This window comes from Ascaphus truei, chromosome 19, assembly GCF_040206685.1.
Source record: "Ascaphus truei isolate aAscTru1 chromosome 19, aAscTru1.hap1, whole genome shotgun sequence".
Classification (NCBI taxonomy): domain Eukaryota; kingdom Metazoa; phylum Chordata; class Amphibia; order Anura; family Ascaphidae; genus Ascaphus; species Ascaphus truei.
This window is the reverse complement of record NC_134501.1, coordinates 27490226-27513813: the sequence shown is the minus strand read 5'-3', so window position 1 is coordinate 27513813 and position 23588 is coordinate 27490226. Positions and strand designations below refer to the sequence as shown.

The 23588-nt window shown below is 46.1% G+C and overlaps 1 protein-coding gene across 1 annotated transcript; it reads right to left on the bottom strand.

The window, feature by feature from the left end:
- Nucleotides 1–3542: 3542 nt before the first annotated feature.
- LOC142470100 (chymotrypsinogen A-like) lies at nucleotides 3543–11439 on the bottom strand. The gene is made up of 7 exons (XM_075577036.1): nucleotides 11337–11439; nucleotides 9965–10068; nucleotides 9218–9297; nucleotides 7197–7275; nucleotides 6097–6277; nucleotides 5382–5515; nucleotides 3543–3778 (listed from the first exon to the last, which is right to left on the bottom strand). The coding sequence occupies exons 1-7, from the start codon at nucleotides 11386–11388 to the stop codon at nucleotides 3617–3619; spliced, it is 792 nt and encodes a 263-aa protein (XP_075433151.1). The 5' UTR covers nucleotides 11389–11439; the 3' UTR covers nucleotides 3543–3616.
- Between the last annotated feature and the right edge of the window lie 12149 nt (nucleotides 11440–23588).

Sequence of the window (23588 nt, the reverse complement as noted above, 5' to 3'; positions counted from 1 at the left end):
AACAGAGTGTAGTAGGTTCCCGGCCAGTACGCAAGTCTCTCCTGCTCCCTGGTGACTGCGACGCTCTTCAGCTGTTCCCTATGGTGTTCTACATCATTTCCAGTTTGGAGAGTTCCACTGCAACTGGTCCTCCTGCAACCCTATGCGTTTCAAAGGCAGTTCCTTCCTTCGTCGGGAGTCTCTTGCGGACTGCCCGGGAACCTGCAATACTCTGTTTTATAAGAGTGTTATTTGTTGGATAAAATCTGAACTTTTACAAAGAGGCTCCGACTCTTTTTATCCATTGGTTGTGGGAGCGGAGGATAAAGACCCCTATGTGCCTGATAATGACCCTTTTAGCGCCTGAGCTCAGGCACTTTCAGTTAAGTGCATATCTCACCGTTTTCATGGTTTGAAAATAGTATATGAAAGTGCTTCACTATATTTTTATTTTTAAGGTGCGCTGATTAATCTAGATTGTATCTATTCTTCGAACTGGGAACAGTTCTCTTTCATGCAGCATCACTTACATTATGTGTATCTAGGTTAGACCATTAGTTTATGTTAGCGCTTCTTTTTTGTTTTGTTTTTTCCTCAAGGATTTCCTTGTACTTTACACCATCCATTCTCCCCTCTATCCGGACACGCTTCCCAGTCCCTGCAGAAGAGAAGCGTCCCCATAACAAGATGTTGCCACCACCATGCTTGACCGTTGAGATGGTGTTGACGCGGTGATGTGCAGTGTTGAGCTTGCGCCAGATTTAACGCTGGGAATTTAGACCAAAAAGTTCAATTGTGTTTGAGTAAAAGGGTATAGATGATACTGCAGACATGTGGAAAAAGGTCCTTTTCGGTCTCCTATTTAAAGTCCAGAAAGTTGATCTTTCCTTGCGTTTCAGCTCTGTTTTTTTTCAACAGTCCATTTTCCTGTTACTTGCCCTTGTCCGTGTCCCAGTCCACCCCCTGTTTCTGTTTGGTAGTCCTGCTTATTTACCTTCCCTGTCTACCTGTGTACCCAGGATTTCTTGTATCTGCTCTAATTAAACCCTGTTTAACTTTATAATTTTCTCTGCCCCAGTGCAAGCTGGGGAAGAGACGCAGAATGTGATGCATCTCATTATAATCTGTGCACCATGTAACTCCCCCCAACTCCTCCTACTGACACTCACTATGGAGCAAGCTAAGGCAGAGGAGGCAAAATTGCATGAAACTGCTCTGATACATAGGAGCAGGGTGATAATGCCTGGTGTTCTGTCCCCTGTATGGGTTTTCTTTGTCCTATGGCTGCAGTTACCTTAACCCTAGTTTGCGTTACTGTGTAAATCCTATAGCTGTCTTCTCAGCCTGTTGCCTAGTAACCCCTTCACCTTGCCCCTCAGATTTGGAACCCTAGCACCTGGTTTGGCCCTCCCTGTTCCCTGCTTGTCAGGCTGTAGCCCCTTCCTCCAAGCATGCAGCCATTGCTAGTGGTCTCTCGCTCACTTCTCTCCCTGGGATAGTTTATTTTTTTCACCTTCCCCTAATTTTGCATTCCCAAAGTCCCCTTTTATTTCTGTTTGCTCTCATTAAGAAAGTTTTCAGAAACCTAAGAAGGACTCTGTGTGCTGGAGAAGGAGATGAGTTTAGCTGCCTGTTTCTACGCACTACGCCGCAGTGAGCCTAGAACAGAACACCCGGGTTTTGCACCAAAGTTGCCTTGATACATAGCTCCCTCTTCGGCACATTCACGTGAAAGTGCAGTGCTGGAAGGGGTGTTATGGGGCAGCACTGCATAGTAAACACTAACCTTAGCCCTATGGCCTCAACGTAATGGCCATAGTCAAACAGCTAGAAGGAACCACATTAGCCTACATGTCAAATAATAACGGACCCCAAGAAACTAAGGTCTTCTTTCCGTGGCTTAACAAGGTCCAACTACCTTTACTATTCCCTCCAGGGGCGTAGCCCGAACAAAGCCTGGGGGCTTGCACTCTGGGGGTCAATTCTGCAAACGCTGTTCGCCCATGTGCGGCTGGCAAGTGCCGATCGTACTTGCGCCAAATTTTGCCCGGGGGCCGCTGCATGTTTAGCTACATCACGGATTCCCTCTCTCCATAGTTAGTGTGTAAGGCAAAATTAGCATTAATTAGTAACAATAGTAATAATGACTCCCACTTTAGTGATTAGAACCCTTGCAAGTGTTCCCCGTCTACCGGAATTCCGCAGAGGCGTACGCAGCCACACACAGCAAACTTTGATGCACTATACCACTCCAGGTCCATGTTCTGTTACAGGCGCAATAAAGTTTCTCACCATTTTGGATCTGGCGGACGTCCGAGTGACTTGGTAAGATATTAGAGTTTGGGATGAAATCAAAAGGAGTGTCCCATTGTCCATAGAGTTTAATTCAAGCTTAACTCTCAATAGGTGAGGTACTCATCTTATATGTATAGGTTTATTGATCCAAAGAAATGCAAATAATGCCCCCCCCAGTGAAACATTTGAAGATTAAATTTCACAGGAAAAAATATTCCTTCCTGATTCCAGTAATCAGATTTCTCCCAGAACCAACTCCCTTCCTACAGAGTGTTACAACTTATTCTGCATATCCCTGTATACCTTTCCTTTCTAAAAATATATCTGCCATCCCAGTCTCCATGGGTACCACATTTTATCTGCCCTTACTTTATAGAACCTTTCCTTGGCTTGCTGGTGAAATCACCTTTCCTCTAATCTCAAGAGATGACCCCGTGTCAATTGCGTTGTTCATGGGATGAAAAGTTCTCTTGCGAGTTCCTTGTATCGAACTTGGGCACAAGAAAACGAGAGAGAGAGGGGGCACAGGATGTAATATGTGTGTTCTATAACTATATAACCCCTCCCTAACTCTCCAAATCATACAGTAAGTTAATTCACAATGTTTTTTTTATATCTCTGGTAGAGTATATAAGGGAATTCTAAGGTTTAAGGTCTTTGTGACAAAAGTTCCTTTTTGTTAGTGTTTCTCAAATTGTTTGATATTCTACTGTCTGTTCTGGTTGGAACTATTTAAAAACTATACTGTACCTCTGCGAATATTTATTACTGGCCATTCAAATGCAGATATCATCCTAGTACCAATTTAATGCGAGGTTTTTGAGTAATGTTTATTTCTCAAATGAGATGTACAGTTGAGCCCCACTCATACGGCGGGTTCCGTTCCAGGCATGCCGCCGGAAAGTGGAACATAGCATTTGCTATGTCCACTGGCGATTTCCTGTCTCTCCTACCTCCTACGCCATCCCAGAGTGCCCCCTTCTGCGCATGCGTGGACTCAGCGGGCCCCCTTCGCTGGACCGCCGTATTGGCGGATCGCCAAAAAGCGGGGCCCTACTGTATAGCACAATTAGTACTAAAGCAGTCATTTATGTTTCTTATGATCTGGGATGCAGTAGGTGTTTGTACAAAAGATAATAGATCACCTTCTTTGACCTGTGAAAAGGTGCAAAACATTGGAAAATCTAGTTATCTCTAGGGTCAGTGGGGCTACAATAACTATGCTCAACAAGTCGCTGATGGTGAAAGAATTGACTTTACAGCAGGTATGATGGTAAAGTTTACACAGCTTTATTTCTTAACATATTTCTCTGAGTGTGTTTCTCTTTTGTCTTTGTTGTCTTTAGTTGGCAGCGAGGATCTGGTCAACCCAACCACGGAGTACGGTAACACGAGCATAGGCAGCTGGGGTGGAAGTGGAGCACGTGCTGCTACCCCAAGACACAATACCAACCAGTGACCAGACACCATTCTCCTGGCACACAAGAGGTCCACCAGAGTCACCCTGTGTGTGATAAAAGGAAACAAAGTAAATGATCAAACCATAGGAAATAATACAAAGAATTGTTTGACATTTGATGTCTTTGTCTAATTGGTTCTGTGCTAGGAGAGCTATCAGTAATCTTACCGGCATCCCTACTCTTCTCACTAAAAGTTTCTCAAACTTTGTCTTTCTACAGTGTTACATAGTGTATAGAGCTCTTAAACCTTAAGGTCTTTTCCCAAGCCAAGCTATGGGGTGTAACATTCTCCATTATGATTTAATCTATGGAGAGCGCTCTTCTTTCCTGACCTATGACCAAGCTCCTCACCCCTACCACATGCAGCACCTATCACCTGAGATCAGACTCCAAAAGACTATTCATGGTCCCAAGGCTCAACAAAGTATCCGGACGTTCCTCCTTCTCCTTCCGTGCACCCCAAAACTGGAACAACCTACCAGAGACTCTCATATCCACCACCAGCTTAAGTTCTTTCAAATCTAAGGCTGTCTCACACTTTAATCTGGTCTGTAACTGTTTCATACGCTCATAATATATATTTTCTTTAACTGTGCACGCAATGTCTTGTATATAATGTATACCTTGTTCATTTATGTAACTGTACTTGTAACCATGTATTATTTGTTTTACTCTGTGCCCAGGACATACTTGAAAACGAGAGGTAACTCTCAATGTATTACTTCCTGGTAAAATATTTTATAAATAAATAAATATGACAAACATGCAGTTCCCTAGAGGCAAACTTTGAACTATGTCCCACCCCGGGGTGTCTACGATCCTCCTATATAGAGCCTATTGACCCCTCCCCCGCCCTTGTATTCACAATTTGTTCTCTTTTCCTCTATATATTTTCTATTTTGATGGTATTGTATTATTACAGTTATTGACAGTCGTACAAACACATTCTTGAAACACTTCCCCTGCTATTCCCTTGACTTTACACTAGGATACCGATACAATCCCTTATATGCCTATGGTCTCACCCAGTATTTTCAAATTATCATATATGATTTACATTTTAACAGAAGGGAGTCTATATATCGCGGCAAAACAATTGCACCAACTTAAAGAAAATATTGATTTCAGTAGGATGTTTCTCTGATACATATGGTACAGTTGTCTTTCCCCAGAATTACATCACTTTTGCCCTGATACATTTGGTCCCAGGTATCTTACATGGCATTCCCTTCCCATTAGAGAGCAGCCTGACCATTACATAGGTCTTCTCATTATTTATTGGGCAGACTTGGCACTTATGTAACAAATGGATCTGTAAATGGCAAAGAGTGGCCAATTCACAACTCCATGCTCTTAGTGTCATATTTAAAGGTGGGCAGGAGAGGAATAACATGTATTATGCCAACGTATATCAACTGGCTTAACGAACCACCAAAATAAATTATGATGTTCATACGTGACCAAGGTCTAATTTCATGTCTCATCCTACTTAATGTATATTCTTAATGTATATTTTTTATTCTAGACTAGTGTTGAGTGGTCCTTGATTCTCATGGAAAGATTGTTTGGTTCCTTTAGAAGTAGATTTGGGTAATTTGAGGCTAGTTTGATGTCGCTGAAATGCAAAGAGTTATCGTAGATACGAACCATGCAGGAAGAGGATCCAGCAGCTCCGGCGCAGATCATGCTGTCTTGGACGTTGCTTCCCCAGTAGTTCTTGCACTGGTCGTTGGTCAGCAGAGGCAGAGCTGTCTGTTGAAGTTGGTTGGGGGTTGTGAATGCTGCAGATATAGAAAGAGACATAGGCCCAAATTTACTAAGCTATCTTCAGCCGTGGCACCCTCTGGCGCTGGAAGACATTGACGTACGACCGCGGAACGTGTTGTATGTCTTATGACTGCTTGTCATATGGCCCATACTACTGTATTTCATTGGAGACTTGACACAATAGGGGTGAAACAGAAATGTAGTGATGGAGAAATGTGGATTCTTCTGTTGGAACCGGTGCTAATAGATTGATGTGAGAGATTTTCTAAATCACTTTGGATAGTTTATGTGTCAAGACCTCATTAGTCTCTTCTTTAGGTGTCTAACTCTTACATTAGATAACTACAGGTATTTACAGCTTTAACTATCTATGCCATGATACCTACCATGACCACAACATACCTACCATGTACCTACCATGACCACAATGATCATAACATAAGTGACAGTTCGGCAGCAGTATCCGCTGTTTTCCTTCTGTCCCTGGCTTTAAACTCTATGGATATGAATGCTCTTACGTTCTCAAACTGGAAGTCTTTCTAATGTGTCTCGATAAGTAATGTACAAATTGGAGGGTTTAACGTTTGGCTCTCACAGTTGTATCGGGTCTTTCCCCATCCGCTTGTAACACACAGACGGCCACTAACGTAATTTTCTCCAACATTAGCCAGGCAAACTGGAGAAACGGTGGCGGTGATGACAGCCGGAGTGGCGAGTTTAACGAGAGAAATGTCATTGGTGATTGTGTTGGCGTTCCACTGGGGATGAGTAAAAACCTGTAACAGAAAAAAATGACTGGGTTAAACAGAGAGGCTTTAGATAAATATGAAGGGTCTTTATATTCATGTTATGTTATCCGAGTAATTATCATCATCAATATATTAGGGCTATTTGGTGTTCCCCTGTGTGCATCAGCAAAGGCTGAGCGAGTGTTTATATTGAGCGTTAGGTGGTGTGATGCGAGGAGCTGCTGCACTTTAAACATAATTTCTCTTTCCTACATAGCACCGAATTTTACAGGCACAAAAGGGTCTCTGCCCTATAGAGCTTACTATCTAATTTTGGTGCCTTAGGTTCAAGAAGAAGAAGTGACTTGCCTAGGGATGTGTGATCCTGGGATTCAAACCAGTGTCATCTGCTACAAAGGCAGAATAAATATGCAAATGTTTCACCCAAGTTGGCAAACTGTGGGACATTTACCAACTTAACTTTTTTCCTATTCAAAGTCTCCACATTCTGACAGTTTTACTGGAGAGGAGGATGAGGAAGGAGAGCAGTAGAGGAGGAGGTGAGAGAGGAAAAAGGAGAGAGAGAGAGAGAGGAGGAGAGGAAGAGCAGAGAGGTGGAGGAAGGAAAGCAGAAGAGGGTGGAGGAGGAAGTGTGGAAGAGGGGGAGAAGAAGCAAAGCAAAACCCATATTTTAGGGTAGATTCTTCAATATTGCTTAAAAATGTCAAAGTTCGGTGAAAAATTGCTGCAGTTCAGCATGACTTTGTCAATTTAGTTTTTGGTGAAAATGTTGTGTTGAACATTTTACAAATTTATGAACGTATTTGAAAGTTCGAGTGAAATATACAGTAGGCAAACTCAAATTTGAACAAGTTTGAACATCTGTAAAAGGCAGTGACAAGGCAATGGCATTACTAACGAGCTACATCTTCAGCTTATATAATAAATCAGTCGGTGTTCATCTCACCTTAGCCACAGCCAAAGACTGGATGGGTTCAGCGTTCGAGCCTCTGTCATGTTCTCCAAGAACGATTTTGTCAGTGCTCCTGCAGGAAGGAACAGGGCACAATGTATCAAAGGTCACACATTATGGGTTTTATGATGGGATAGATGAGAAGACAGTCAATTTCATATTGTGTCCCTTTACGTGTCAATGTATTAAGGAGCTTTGCGTCAGCCTTTGCTTTCCAATGACCCTGTGGCCCATATTTCCTACACAGCCTTCTGCCGTACGACATCTCCTGGTGGTGGAAGACCTCTTCCAGCATATTGATTTGAATGGGCAGTAATGTGTCTTCCATCACCAGAAGATGCTCTGCGGCAGAAAGCTGCTTAGTTAAAGTTGCACTGTAAGTCTCAGAGAGATTTTGGAAGTGATTATATGAGGGGTTATGATGGGCTTTGATATTGTACTCTTATTGTATCCCTGGATGCCAATTTCCAAATGGAATTCAATACTTAATTATAGTAGATAGGACACACATACTTTCCCATTTTATTAGTGTCATTAACCAAAGTCATTGAGAATATACAGTGTTTTACCATATACACGGTAAGATTGAACCAGTTCAGGCTTTTACAAGCCAACCATCTCCATCTTTAAAACCCAAGCCTGGATGGACCCCTTAAAGCTAAGTGCATGGTGTGGGAGACCAAACGGGGCGCGATCAGTGATCGCGCCATAGACCATGTGGGCGCACACAGGCGGAGGCAGGAGGAGGCGTGCGTTGCGCAAGAAATCAGTTGAAACTGATTTCTTGGAGTGACACGCGGGTCACGTGAGCGGTTCGCCCAATGAGGGCGAACCAGCTCAGGAACGCCCCTAGGAACGCCCCCCACGGCCCGTCGACCATGGCCAGGGAAAGCACATGCTTTCCTGCACGCCTCCGCGCAGGCGAAGGCACCATGGCCCGGGCCTTAGTATTACTAGGAGTCTGGTGCAACAGTTGAAATGATTTCTTTAATACTTGTTGTAATGCGCCAGATTTCAGGACATGTTAAACCTGACAAAGCTAATTGGACCATTGTAATGTAGGTTGTGTTAATATTAAAGGAGTAGTGCTAGACAGACTACTAGTACCATCATAATGTAATCATTTAGCAAATACCAACACCGTCCCAAACACACTTACTTACATTTTCGGCTATTCCCTTCAAACCTAAGGCCTGGACATAGCAGGTTCAGCCGCGCTGAGTCGCGCTCCTGCTCTGCCTCGCCTGCTCACAATGGAGCTTTTTCCTCTCCTGGCAGGCGAGGCAGTGAGCGCTCTGGGGGCGGAGCAGAGGCGGAGCGGAGGCGTGTCAGGAGGTGGAGCGGTAGGCGCGGCTAGTCCCTCGCTCCCATTGGATGTGAGCAGTCACGTAACCGCTCCTCCGCTTCCCAGAGCGGCAAATTTTAAACTTGCCTGTCTCAGCAAAGTTTCTGAGCCTCCGTACGCATCAGCACGCATGCGGAAGGGGAAACTATAGCCGCGCTGATGACAGATGCAGGGGGTTAGTGCATCTGCTCAGCGCGGCTCAGCGAGGCTGAAGCTACTATGTCCCAGGCCTAATGCACCACCATTATCTTCTACTGCAGCCCAAGCACGGAGCATCTAGATTGTAAGCTCCTCAGGGTAGGGTTCTTCTCTCCAATAGTTACATTATGTATGTGCTCTTATTCCCATGTTGTACCATCATTCCTTATAAATGCCTTGATGACACTGCTTCTAACTTATTCCGTTCAATGATCAGTTCCAGCAAAAAAGTTGTAATGTAGGTTTTAAGCTTTTGCAACACTGGGACTACGCTGTTTACACCTCATTTGAAAAAATTCTAAGGTACATGGATACTGGGAATACCTTTCTGTTTTTAGAATCAATCGCTATGAATTTTAAAAGATAGACAAGGTGTTGGTTTGTAAATATAAAAGTAGTGGTACTCTATCCCCCTCAATATCACCACGCTCCCACCACTGGTGCATAGTGGGACACTGTACGATGCCCTTACCCGACTCCGCAGTGAGCAGCAGTTACGACCCACTGAGCGTTGATGAGAGAGCCCCCGCAGTAATGCCAGCCAGTCCTGTCCTGCAAGAGGCGACAGATCACAGATTTAGGGATCGAAGCATTCAAATATTCTACAGAACGCCCGTTTTTTGGCTGGTTCTCCTCCTCTCAGGGTCAATTGGAGAAAATCCCCGGTAATGTCAATGCGTATTTTCGGCGGGAAATGTCCTGCACGGCAGTTTGGGAATAAATAGAATTTGCCCTTTAAAATGTCTCCTTTGCACTGTGTTATTAATCTCTCCCAGCTGAGAATGGATGCAATAACTCTGTGCCCAGGACATACTTAAAAACGAGAGGTAACTCTCAATGTATTACTTCCTGGTAAAACATTTTATAAATAAATAATAAACACTAATAAAAGCAATGTTATGCTTGGTAAATCCAACCCTTTTTACAGTAGAATTGTCCCTCTCTTGAGATGTTGATCAATGTCCCTATTTGACTCAGAGCAGCTCTCTCTGCAGCAGATACAACTCGCCGGGTAAGGCCTTTTCAGAGAGTCGTTCATCAGATCACCGGCTTATCACCCGTTTTGTGAATTTTGCTATGACAGGTAATGAAGGCTTTCTGAATACTGTGATAGCAACGCTCATAAAAAGGGTGATTTAAATGGTCCGGTGATTTTTTTTATGAATCTTCTCTGAATGAGGCCCTATGTGTATATATCACAGCTGGGATATCTTCTTACCTGCAGGGAGACCTGCCAAGGCCAGGAGCCAGGGACAGCCTGCTCACCATTCACAATCCTGGCATAACCAGTCACCAGGGGGGAAATACTGGGAACTCCGCAGCCTGAGAGAAATAATGGGGTAAGTATCGAGATAATAATGCGGTGAGATAATAATGCGGTGAGATAATAATGCGGTGAGATAATAATGCGGTGAGATAATAATGCGGTGAGATAATAATGCGGTGAGATAATAATGCGGTGAGATAATAATGCGATGAGCTCCTGGACACGGCGCGAGATTGTTCTACTGCTCAGAAGTCAGATATATGAAACTTTGAGATTCTTTCATATGATGCCGATTGTCTGGGGCACACCCTGAAAACCGGCAGATGTTGATGTTAAGAAATCGGCAAACTGACCAAATGCATGTTTTTTTTACTACAATGTTGGACAAAGCAGCTCCTCCCCTAACTGCTCCTATAACTGCTCTCTATAACTCCTCCCCTAACTGCTCCTATAACTGCTCTCTATAACTCCTCCCCTAACTGCTCCTATAACCACTCCCTATAACTCCTCCCCTAACTGCTCCTATAACCACTCCCTCTAACTCATCCCCTAACTGCTCCTATAACCACTCCCTATAACTCCTCCCCTAACTGCTCCTATAACCACTCCCTCTAACTCCTCCCCTAACTGCTCCTATAACCGCTCCCTATAACTCCTCCCCTAACCGCTCTGATAACTGCTCCTATAACTCCTCCCCTAACTTCCCCTGTAACCACTCCCTATATCTCCTCCCCTAACTGTTCCTGTAATGCTCCCTATAACTCCTCCTCTAACTGCTCCTATAACTCCTCCCCTAGCTACTCTTATACAGTAACTGCTCCTATAACTCTTCCCCTAACCACTCCTATAACTGCACCTACTGTATAACTCTTCCCCTAACTTTTCCTATAACTTATTTGTCTGTGATATATATGGTGTGGACTTAGAGACCCCCAATTACACCATGAGCAGAAAGTATGGGCTCTGTTTACTAAAGTTTTCCGGCTGTAGAATAGGGGTAAACAAGAGCACAAGATTTTATCAGAGAAAACCAGTCCCATTGGAAGCATCTTGACTTTTTCCTTGGATAAATCTGGTGCTGGTCTTTTGCTCCTGGTTTTCCCCAGTTTTGACTCAGTTTTGTAGCTGAAAGACTTAAGCAAATAACTGCCAATGTTTTACTCTAACTCTCTGCACTTACACAAGTTATTTTCCCAACATTTACAGACTTGTAGCAGGATTAAGCAAAGGGAAAAATAAAATCTGATGCTGTTTTATGCTCAGTTCTCAAGCTGAATAGATGCCCTTTACTAAGTAAAATAATGCAATAAAAATGCAAACTTACCATACGCTGCACTGAACAAAGCCAGGCAGGAGACGAGCCAAAGGAAAGCCATAACTGTGTCAGATTCCTGAGCTGATGTGGGATGTAGAGAACTGATGAAACCCTTATATACCACCCCGAGACTTGGATATTAGGGCAGATATCGTGGCAACGTCAGTTAGCGATTAGACAAGAGTTGCTATTCCAAGCAGAACAAACAAACCCCTGCATTTTCCACGTGTTAAGTAGCCATGTGGCAGGATTCAGGTCTATATTGGGGATAGAGGTAGATTTCCACATATTCATCAAGGTGTTTTGTGAACTTGTTATTCTGCATTTCGCTTATCTGTAAAACTGGCGGCTGCATCTGGGGGAAGTGCAGAAATATACAAGGATTTTCATACAGCAAAATATTAATGTGGGTATAGATACAGTACATACTGTATAATATGTCACATATACTGTATGTACATACACACGTATAGTACACACACACAAACACATGTATATATATATAAGTGGTGTGCAGAAGTATTCACCCCCTTCCATGAATGTCACATTGTTGAATTAAAAATAATTTCTGCACATTTTTTCAAACGAATTTTTTAAAATCTAAGCTACAATGCTGTATTGGTTAACCTGAACGCTATCATATGAGGAGGAGGTTTAATTGTCAGCAAAGGAAGAAAAAAAACAGTGACATTTATTGATTGCATAAGTATTCCGCCCCTTAAGTCTATACTTGGTAGGAGCCCCTTTTGTAGCAATTACCGCTGAGTCTTTTTGCTCAGGTTTCTGCTAGATTTGCACAGGAGGACGGTGACATTTTTGACCATTCTTCACAGGAAAATTGATCCAGTTTGTTGGGGATCGTCGATGGACTGCGATCTTCAAGGTCAAAGGTCCTTGAAACGAAGACATGTGACCCGGCCATTGACGTGAGTGGGCTCCCGGAACTCACGTTTAAATGAGCCCCGCCCACTCGCCACTCCAAGCCCCACAGGGCTTTCCAAGTACGGAGCCTCTTCTGGCCAGGACAAGCACACTTACCCCAAACTGCCCCCTGCGACCAGTGAGATTTCAAAATACGCCGCTCCTAGGAACTTGCCTGTGTCGGCCGCCTCCTTGCCGCCACCCCCCTGCTCCTTTGGCATCCCAGCGTCAAATGACGCCGCGGACATCACAAACGTGATGTCTCACGACGGCGCGTTGCCATGGAAATGCGCCGTCATTTGCCGTAAGCGTCAACACGCTTTGTGACACCACGTTTGTGACGTACGCGGCGTCATTTGAAACTGGCATGCCAAAGGAGCAGGAGGGGCGGCAGCAAGGAGGCGGGCGGCACAGGCAAGTGCCTTCCCTTTATATCCAATAGGCCCGAGAGCGCGACATAAGCATATGGAGGCGGCAAATTTTAACGCACTAGGCCCGGGCCTAATGGGAAATCTGACACTGCCCACGACTGAAGCAACAAACGTCTCACACTTTGACCCCATAGGGGTAACAAATGATGGAGACTTATCTCCCCTCCTTCAGGGAACTTCAGTCCTGCTGTATTTCTCCTAGCTCTTATTTGCCTTTAAAAATAAAAATAAACTTCAAACTGTAACAACCAGATCATTGTGCAGTGAGCAAGGATAGCAATACAGCAGACTATTGTTCTGTATTATATCATTTGTCGCATGCCCATGTGACAGTGAAGGGGTTAATGTATCAATCTACTTAATTACTGATCAATGTCTTCATAATTAAGAACTGTCGACATTTTTTAGCGTACATTGACATCAGGTCCAGCACCCCAAAAGCAAAAATATAACCCTACAAACTCGCTACTTCCAGTGCGTCGCACGAAATAGAGTTACACGCACAAAACTGAGTTTTTGAAATTGGGAGCAAACATGACAGCTGGCGCAGTCTGCACCTTTCTGCGGCGCGCTGATATAGATGTTATCTAATTGCTGTAAAATTCAATTTCCCCATATCATGTGTCAGAAGCACCTGGGCAGCCAGCGGAGTAATTCACTGCGAAATGTAGCAAGGCGCTACAAATATGCTCTTGTAATCAGTTCCAGAAATAACCGCGACAGCGTCTTTAACCTTGTAAAGGGACGTTTTCTATTTCACTGGCACCTGCTGCCCACATAACCTATTCTCACCCCGTTCCCACAAGTCACATCTATAATACAAGTTTTTTTCCCTTTATTAAAATATTGTCCAAGACCAGCTTCCTCCAGCGTGCACAAATAACGTTGCTAAATATTGCGCCTTTTCATAATTAGATGCTGTAGGCAGACGATCCAATTTATTGTGACTTATTTATCCAGGTCAAGCTGCAAAACTGGAGAACCAAAAACAGCATCAGATTTTTATTCAGGGAAATAATCCCGCTGATATTAAAGGGTGGGCTCCCCCCTCGATTCCCTACCTCGTCTGGCGGTGGCCGCAGCTATGCCTAGTGTTTTCACAGTGGATCTGTCAACTGAACATCAACATCTCTTGGTATTGATGAAGGTAACACTAAAAAACAACTGATCACCTAGGCAGGGTCCTTCAAGAAGTCCTAAAAAAAAATCTCTCTCAAGCTTGGCGAAAACACCCTCACCATACAATGCGCCACATGCATTAATAAAGTACCCAGATCCCAAGTGAGTGCCCAAGATCATTCACCTTCCCTCTTTCTCTGACGATATGGACTGCCGGTCTCTTAAGGCTGCATCACCAGCAGAATTAGAATCTGAGGCCGAGAGTTTGAAGAATGAGCACATTGAGTCGAAGGAAGATAGGATGGCGCCATAGAAATAGGCGATTTTATTTTGGCGGAGTTTAGATCCACTAATCACTCTCAAAATGTCTAATCCACATTTTGAGAGAGCGTTCGAAGGTAATATGTGTCGCCAATGGAATATATATCCCCTCAAACAATTTAGGGAGACATGCCTGTGCTGAAAAAGGAGCCCAACCTGAGGTATCCGGCTAGGAGATATGGTAATGAGCTGCAAACTATATTTAAATGAGTCCCGTTCCACACTCCCTAAAAGGATTTCCATACCAACTATAATAAGCGGAAGGCACTAATCTAATGAATGGAATGGTGTCAGACCCAACAGGACTAGAACCCACAACCACTGCTTTTCTAGACCGCAGTTCTTGCAGTGTGAGCTAAACCAGCTGATTCGCTAATAGCTATATTAGCTACATGTGTATCTCACAGGTATCGCAGGTGTGCTCCACAAGGAACATTAAACTGTCAACCAGGAAGTGGTCTGATTATAAAGGAAGCCAGGGGGAGGGAGATACTACAGGTATATGCACTCATTTTGGTGCTATATGAAAGATATGCACAAAGGTGGCTACAGTATAACCAGTGACAGATTTACAAATCCGTCGCCACTGGGACTTAGGTTGATGCTCCCCGGACCACGCCTCCTTCAGCGCTGCAGTGTCAAATGATGCAACAATGTCATGGCATCGTGCTGCCATGGTAACGTGATGTAACACGGCATTATGTTACCATGACAACGTGATGTCCGGTGTCGCATTGACATGGCAATGCGACGCCATGTGACGCCACAGCGTGATTTGACACTGCAACACTGAAGAAGGGCGGCACGAAGGACAAGGTAAGAACTGTACATAGGCCCCATATGTTTCCCCGGCAATCAGTGGGGGAGAGAGCGGGTCCTCTGTATATGGGGGAAAAACATACAAAGGGAAATTTACTGCCCAACATTTCCCCCCCCCCCGGGCCTATCAGATCTAATGGGAAATCCGCCCCTGGGTATAATAAAAAAATACACTGTGCCATCTGCCAAAGTGCCAGACACATACTGAATTGAAATACTTTTTGTTTTAAAGAAATAAAACTCTACAAAATGCAGGAAGTGATTCCATTAGCTTCCCGCAGCGCACAAACGGTTATCGGGTTGACAAGTCTAATGCACCTTAGGAATGGGGTATGGTGTCAGACCCAACAGGATCAGAAGTTGAACCCACACAACCTGTGTTATTTAGAACAACTGCTCTAGGAGTGTGAGCTATATTTTCTCCACAATCACGGGTACTGCTGTTGCTGAAGCTAATTCTCCACAGAGGAAAATAAAGTTTGTCAGGAGTGGCCAATTCCAGTCCTCAAGGGCAGTCCCCAGCAGGTCAGGTTATAAGGATATCCCTGGTTAAGCACAGATGGCTCAATCAGTGACCCAGTCAGAATGTCTAAGCCACTGATTGAGTCCCCTGTGCTGGAACAGTGATATCCCTAATTCCTGGCCTATTGGAGACCATTGAAAACTGGAGTTGGCCACTCCTGGTCTAAGCCTTCTTTCCAACTTAACCCCTGCACTTTATTAGTCACAAAACATGAACTGTCAATTAATGATTTTGAAAGTGGAATACAGTATGATTTCAGACACCCTGTTGTACAGCAAATCACTAGAATCATGGCTACAATATTAGCATTGGACCTGCGATCCATATCTACTACTAATTCAGTGGGCTTCCACAGGTTAGTGGAGGTTGTGTGCCAATGATATCAAATTCCATCTAGATATAATTTCTCTAGAAAAGCCATTCCAGGTCTGTACACGGAGCTGCAGGTCAAAGTCACCAAGCCCATGAAAAATTCCACTGGACAACTGTCCACTTACAGCGGTGGGAATTAACACTGCGAATTAACACATTTGGTCCAATGGCCAAACATTGAATGGATGGTGCCCTGGCTTCCTGCATCTTTCAGCTCCACCAGAGCCACGGCATTTCATTTTACATCAACATTTCTAAACAATACAAAGTGTCACTATCTCATTCAAAGATAACAATCATAATTACTGACATGTGACATACAGTCCTTAGATAGTCCAAGTCCTTAAAGTTGGATAATGGAGATTCTCTTGACTGACCCAATTCTTGATGTTCCCCAAGAATTCTCTTGGGGAACATCAAGAATTGGGTCAGTCAAGAGAATCTCCATTATCCAACCTTAAGGACTTGGACTATCTAAGGACTGTATGTCACATGGACTGAATGTCTATAGAGTGCCAGGTATCCTTTTTTCCTTATCAACTGTCTTGTACGCAAGTTGATGAGATAACTTGCTTTGTGGGAAACCTTCGGCAGCTCTATTCTGTATTGTTAGCACAATTGGATCACGTCATTGTGCGATAGCACTGTATTTCATTTTGTCACTGTCAGAGCACAGTTCACTTTTTAGAGTTATTAGTTAAGTGCTGTTTAGTTTAGGGTGTTTTAGTTAATATTGTATAATTACTGACATGTATGACAAGGCAATGCATTACAAATATTTCTGTTGCCTGGGCAAGGCAGGGGTCAAATGTAATCATCAGGCTAGAGCCCCAGATTACGAGGGCAAAAATATCTTCTACTATACATCCCTCTCTGCCATTATGGTTTCCTTTCCAGTGTAGTTCAAATCTCTTCTCTACCCTCCTCCTTCTCCAGTACATTTGCTGTGTTGGACCCTCAATAATTCCTTATTATTAGATATGCCAAAGCTATCATCTACTGTACTATCAATAATATCTTGTTCATGTTGAGTTGGTAATCATGTGCAATACATATTTTACATACAGTACATGTATATATACATGGATGTGTGTATATGTGTTGGTACTGTATCTATGTAAATCAGTATGCATGTGTGTTGGTATATTGGTGTGTGTGAGTACTGTATATATTTGCTTGTGTATATATAATGGGAGTATTTGTGTCCAAGCCACAGAAAACATAAACAGTCCTCATTCCTGGGCTGCAAGTATATATAAATACTATTATTATGTATTGATAACGAGAATCTTGAAGCACACAGATGGAGCAGATGTTATTGCACTTGTTAACACAATGTGTTCCATTACTGGTGCTTTATTTAACAATAGTACTGTTGAAACAATGGTTAATCAGATAACAAGTGTTATTTAACTTGTGTTAATGCCAGAAATAATGTCTGCTGCATCTGTAGTTCTAATTACAGTATGTGCAGATCTGCTGAGAATCGCTTTTCCGGAAGTTCGAGCCGAGTTTTGAAAAATTCACAAAACTTCCAAATATTTGGCTAGAATATTTGGAGCCAAAACTGATGGTAAAATGTCCCAAATTGTTAAAAAAAAAAAAATGGCTACAGTATTTGCTTGTTTAAAATTTGTTGAAAGTTTGAGGGAATTTGAAAAGCAAAATCTATGGAGAAAGGCAATCCCCGTTGACTTTTTGGTGTTAAGCGAACATTTTGGCGCAAATGTTTTCACAGAACTAAAACCTGTGAAATTCACCAAGTTCTCTTAGGCCTGAGAAAAATGTGAAAAATGTACCCGTCTCTACTCCTAATTATTAAGCACCCAACCAGTCGTTTTCTTCATAAATAGCTTAGCAAATATATATTTATTCTTTTAAAATTATGTATTTTTTTCTGTTGTAAAATGTATTAGTTGAGGCTGAACAACATGTCAAGATAACAAGTGTATAGGTCTTATAGGCTGGTTATCATGGTTTGCCCAGAGATCTGCCCAAAGGCCATTATGCCCCCTGTCCGAAGGACCAGTCAGAAATCTTCAACCATAACAGAATAACCAATAAATAGAAGAAAGAGGTCCCTACAAGGTCCACAGCTGTTCACCAGTCCAATGACTAAACAATGTTGTGCCAAGTTCTAAGTAAAGATATTGACCATGGAGAGTTATCGATTCAATGCAGGCCCGGTAGTGATACATTTTTAATGGGCCCACATAAGGGTTCTTACAAGACGTAGTTGTACATCTCACAAGTCCTGAAGAGAGATATCTTAAAGAACATCCATATGTAACTGACAGTTGTTAATATGAGTATGGGGGAAAGCGGAGAGTGGGACATTGATTTGATCGAGATTGATGGAGATGTGAGGGTTTTCATTGTAATATAATGATGGTGAACCTACATAGAGTGGTAATCTTTAATGGTTATGGATCATTTTAATAGTGCAATCCTGGTAAATGTTAAAAAAAATAATCAACATTTAGACAAACAATGTAACAATGAAATTGTCAATGAGAGGTTTACGCAAACTTTAGCCCACCCTGTGTCTTTTGAGGGTCAACAAACATAAGGAGTGAGGAGAGAGGGGGACTTTGCATGTGCAAAATATAGGGACCACATCATTGATCACCCTTAGTCAGTGGCTCATTCATTGGCAGCTTCCTGCCAGACCATTTTCTCCATATTGACATGGGCAACATTTGGAGAGAGGGGGGTAATAGCTCCCAAACCGGGGGGTCTACATATTTAGAATTTTTAGAGTCACATAACTGGCAAACGTTTCATTCAAGTCATATAGTAAAAATATAATTGAGCAGTGTGGATTGGCACTTCATAAAAGACATATTGGGAAATAAGGTACAAAAGACTAGATGTTGTAGATGTTGCCTTTATTGATCAGTTATAAATAAAAATAGATTCATTTAATTAGCAGCAATGGTCTGATCCACCCAGGATATAAGAGATGTGACACGGGCGTATACTCCGGGGGAGGATGGAGAGCAAACGGAGCTTCCAAAGGATACAATACCGACCAAGGTCCAAACTCCATTCTTCTGGCACACAAGAGGTCCACCAGAGTCACCCTGAAAATAAAACACCAGAAATCAGAGGGTTTCCAGCATAATATGAGATCAAACTGCAATCTTACTAAAGATTGATTTGCAAAATCATTATATATAATTATAATTGCCCATTAAGGTGAGGTATATTCAATAGAAGCAATATATCCGGTTATGTCTTCAATATAATATAATCTTATACTATATTAGTGAAAGCACTGTATGTTTGCCTGCCTGCCTGGATGTCCGGTGTCCCTAGCGGCAATCTCATTGGTCCCTTGGGCCGCCCGCCCCCGCACACCTCTCATTGGCCTCACACACTCACACCACCCCCTTGGCCCGCCCCCCACACCTCTCATTGGCCTGAGGCGGAGTGACGGGCCAAAGGTCCAAAAAAATAAATAAAACACACACACACACACACACACACACACACACACACACACACACACACACACACACACACACACACACACACACACACACACACACACACACACACACCTCTCCCCCTCCCCGCTCCAAATCACCTCTCTCCCCTCTCCAAATCACCTCTCCCCCCTCCCCAGCGGCATCACCTCTCCCCCTCCCCGCTCCAAATCACCTCTCCCCCCTCCCCAAATCACCTCTCCCCCCTCCCCAGCGGCATCACCTCTCCCCCTCCCCGCTCCAAATCACCTCTCCCCCCTCCCCGCTCCAAATCACCTCTCCCCCCTCCCCGCTCCAAATCACCTCTCCCCCTCCCCGCTCCAAATCACCTCTCCCCCCTCACCGCTTCAAATCACCTCTCCCCCTCCCCGCTCCAAATCACCTCTCCCCCCTCACCGCTCCAAATCACCTCTCCCCCTCCCCGCTCCAAATCACCTCTCCCCGCTCCAAATCACCTCTCCCCGCTCCAAATCACCTCTCCCTGCTCCAAATCACCTCTCCCCCTCCCCGCTCCAAATCACCTCTCCCCCTCCCCGCTCCAAATCACCTCTCCCCGCTCCAAATCACCTCTCCCCCTCCCCGCTCCAAATCACCTCTCCCCGCTCCAAATCACCTCTCCCCGCTCCAAATCACCTCTTCCCCCTCCCCAGCGGCATCACCTCTCCCCCTCCCCAGCGGCATCACCTCTCCCCCTCCCCAGCGGCATCACCTCTCCCCCTCCCCAGCGGCATCACCTCTCCCCCTCCCCAAATCACCTCTCCCCCTCCCCGCTCCAAATCACCTCTCCCCCCTCACCGCTCCAAATCACCTCTCCCCCCTCACCGCTCCAAATCACCTCTCCCCCCTCACCGCTCCAAATCACCTCTCCCCGCTCCAAATCACCTCTCCCCGCTCCAAATCACCTCTCCCCCCTCCAAATCACCTCTCCCCCCTCCTGTCCACTGCCCCCCCCCTCCTGTCCACTGCCCCCCCCTCCTGTCCACTGCCCCCCCCTCCTGTCCACTGCCCCCCCTCCTGTCCACTGCCCCCCCCCTCCTGTCCACTGCCCCCCCTCCTGTCCACTGCCCCCCCCTCCTGTCCACTGCCCCCCCCTCCTGTCCACTGCCCCCCCCTCCTGTCCACTGCCCCCCCCCTCCTGTCCACTGCCCCCCCCCTCCTGTCCACTGCCCCCCCTCCTGTCCACTGCCCCCCCCCCTCCTGTCCACTGCCCCCCCCTCCTGTACACTGCCCCCCCCCTCCTGTCCACTGCCCCCCCCCTCCTGTCCACTGCCCCCCCCCTCCTGTCCACTGCCCCCCCCCCTCCTGTCCACTGCCCCCCCCCTCCTGTCCACTGCCCCCCCCCCCTCCTGTCCACTGCCCCCCCCTCCTGTCCACTGCCCTCCCCCTCCTGTCCACTGCCCCCCCCCTCCTGTCCACTGCCCCCCCCTCCTGTCCACTGCCCCCCCCTCCTGTCCACTGCCCCCCCCCTCCTGTCCACTGCCCCCCCTTCCTGTCCACTGCCCCCCCCCTCCTGTCCACTGCCCCCCCCCCTCCTGTCCACTGCCCCCCCCTCCTGTCCACTGCCCCCCCTCCTGTCCACTGCCCCCCCCCCTCCTGTCCACTGACCCCCCCTCCTGTCCACTGCCCCCCCTTCCTGTCCACTGCCCCCCCTTCCTGTCCACGGCCCCCCCTTCCTGTCCACTGCCCCCCTTCCTGTCCACTGCAGGAAATGCAGGGGGAGGAATCCATGCCTTTGAGGCGCCCCCCCCTGCCTTTGACGCCCCCCCTGCCTTTGACACCCCCCCCGCCTTTGACACGCCCCCCCCTGCCTTTGACGCCCCCCCCTGCCTTTGACGCCCCCCCCTGCCTTTGACGCCCCCCCCCTGCCTTTGACGCCCCCCCCTGCCTTTGACGCCCCCCCTGCCTTTGACGCCCCCCCCCCCTGCCTTTGACGCCCCCCCCGCCTTTGACGCCCCCCCTGCCTTTGACGCGCCCCCCCCTGCCTTTGACGCCCCCCCCCTGCCTTTGACGCCCCCCCCTGCCTTTGACGCCCCCCCCTGCCTTTGACGCCCCCCCCCCTGCCTTTGACGCCCCCCCTGCCTTTGACGCCCCCCCTGCCTTTGACGCCCCCCCCCTGCCTTTGACGCCCCCCCGCCTTTGACGCCACCCTCCCCTCTCCTTTTGACGCCCCCCACTCCCTTTGACGCCCCCCCTCCCTTTGACGCCCCCCCCCTCCCTTTGACGCCCCCCCCCTCCCTTTGACGCCCCCCCCCTCCCTTTGACGCCCCCCCCCTCCCTTTGACGCCCCCCCCTCCCTTTGACGCCCCCCCCTCCCTTTGACGCCCCCCCCCCTCCCTTTGACGCCCCCCCCTTCCCTTTGACGCCCCCCCTCCCTTTGACGCCCCCCCCTCCCTTTGATGCCCCCCCCTCCCTTTGACGCCCCCCCCCTCCCTTTGACGCCCCCCCCTCCCTTTGACGCCCCCCCCCCTGCCTTTGACGCCCCCCCCCCTGCCTTTGACGCCCCGCGCACACACACTGACTGACTGCCGCACGCACGCACACACTGACTGACGCGCACACAAACCCTGACTGACGCACACACACACGCACACACTGACTGAGGCACACACTGACTGTGTGTGCGTCAGTCAGTCTGTGTGTGTTTGTGTTTCTGCCTCAGACTCACTGACGCGCGAGCAAACACACAGTGACTGACGCACACACGCTACATGAAGCTGTAAAGGAGGGAGGGAGGGGGGGGACTGGATTGATGTGAATGGGGGACAAACAGAGAGAGGGGGGAGGAGAGAGAGTGGAGCGGGAACATTACATCCCGGGCAACGCCGGGTCTCTCAGCTAGTGTTATATATTTCTGTGGACTTGCATAAAATTGCTGTTACTGTACTAATAGCCAGCAACTAACCTCACACTAATGACTGTGACCCAAAAGGATAAAAAAGCAGTCTGTGAGTAGGTTTACTGGCTCTGCACTTCTGTAACCCAGGCTGTGCTGAAAAGCTGTGTAATACGGCAGGCAGATGCTTATAGGGGTCCATGTTATAATGGATAAGAAGTACAGAGTGACACACTGTGCTCATTTGCATGTCATTACCCAGAATCCCTGGCTGCTAAGCGATAATGGGGAAAGAAAGCGTTACAGAGCTGTCTGAGACATGCAAATGCACCACAAGAGGGATTTTTATTTACTGTACTCCGTTACTAATGAAACGTACCATGCAGGAGGATGCACCAGCAGCCCCGGCACAGACCATGGTGCTGCCGATCTGTCTTCCCAAATACCTCTGGCAGTCAGTGTTGGTGAGAAGAGGCAGAGACACCTGCTGCAGTTTGCTTGGGGTATTCTTTGCTAGTAGACAAGTAGAGATTACACATGGAGATGTTTATGTATCACTGTACCAGAAAGGTAAAGCTTGGACATACGGAGAGAGATGGAGACGCTTTCGCCGACATTCACATGCGAATGTGGGAGTTCCTTAAATCCTTAAAATATCTCAAATCTAAATCTAAAAAATGTGCATTCATCTACCTTTGTTCAAACGCTTCCAACACTGCCGCCCGCCACTATTTCCACATATTGTACCAGACAGTAGTTGAGATGCTACAAGCTTTCCAACCTCTTGGGGTCCTTCATCAGGTCCACTCCTACCCTGAGAGGATCGAAAGCTTGTAACATATCTACTACTTATCTACTACTTGTTGATCCAATAAAAGGTATCACACCCCCTACTCCCTCTCCCTCCTGTGTTACTACATGGAAGAAAGGACTCACACGAGCCCCCCCCCCCACCCTTCTTTGCCTATACATTCGTTTGTGAGTGTTATGACAATCGATTCGCCCAGAACTTTCAGACCCTGAGATATGAGTTTTGCTGGAACGGAAGAGAGAGAGGAAGAGAGAGAGAGAGAAAGAGGAAGAGAGAGAGAAAGAGAGAGAGAGAGGAAGAGAGAGAGAGAGAGGAAGAGAGAGAAAGAGAGATGGAGAATTTTAAAATGTCCAAACTGCCTATAAATATGTCTGCTAATCAAATTGTATTAAAAAAACAGCAAAGAATTGGTGGCTCAAATTTTGACACATTTGCCCATCTCTAAACACAGAAGCATTTACTGCATGCTATTGTATTAGATGCTATTGTACTTTTCCATAACTCCTATTAGTGACATACTGTGTCACCAGTGGTCGAAGTGACTTTTTGGCCCTATATATTTTGTCATTTTGTGAAATTTCACTCATTTTTGAGCAAAGTGAATATTTGCAAAAAGGTCGTGA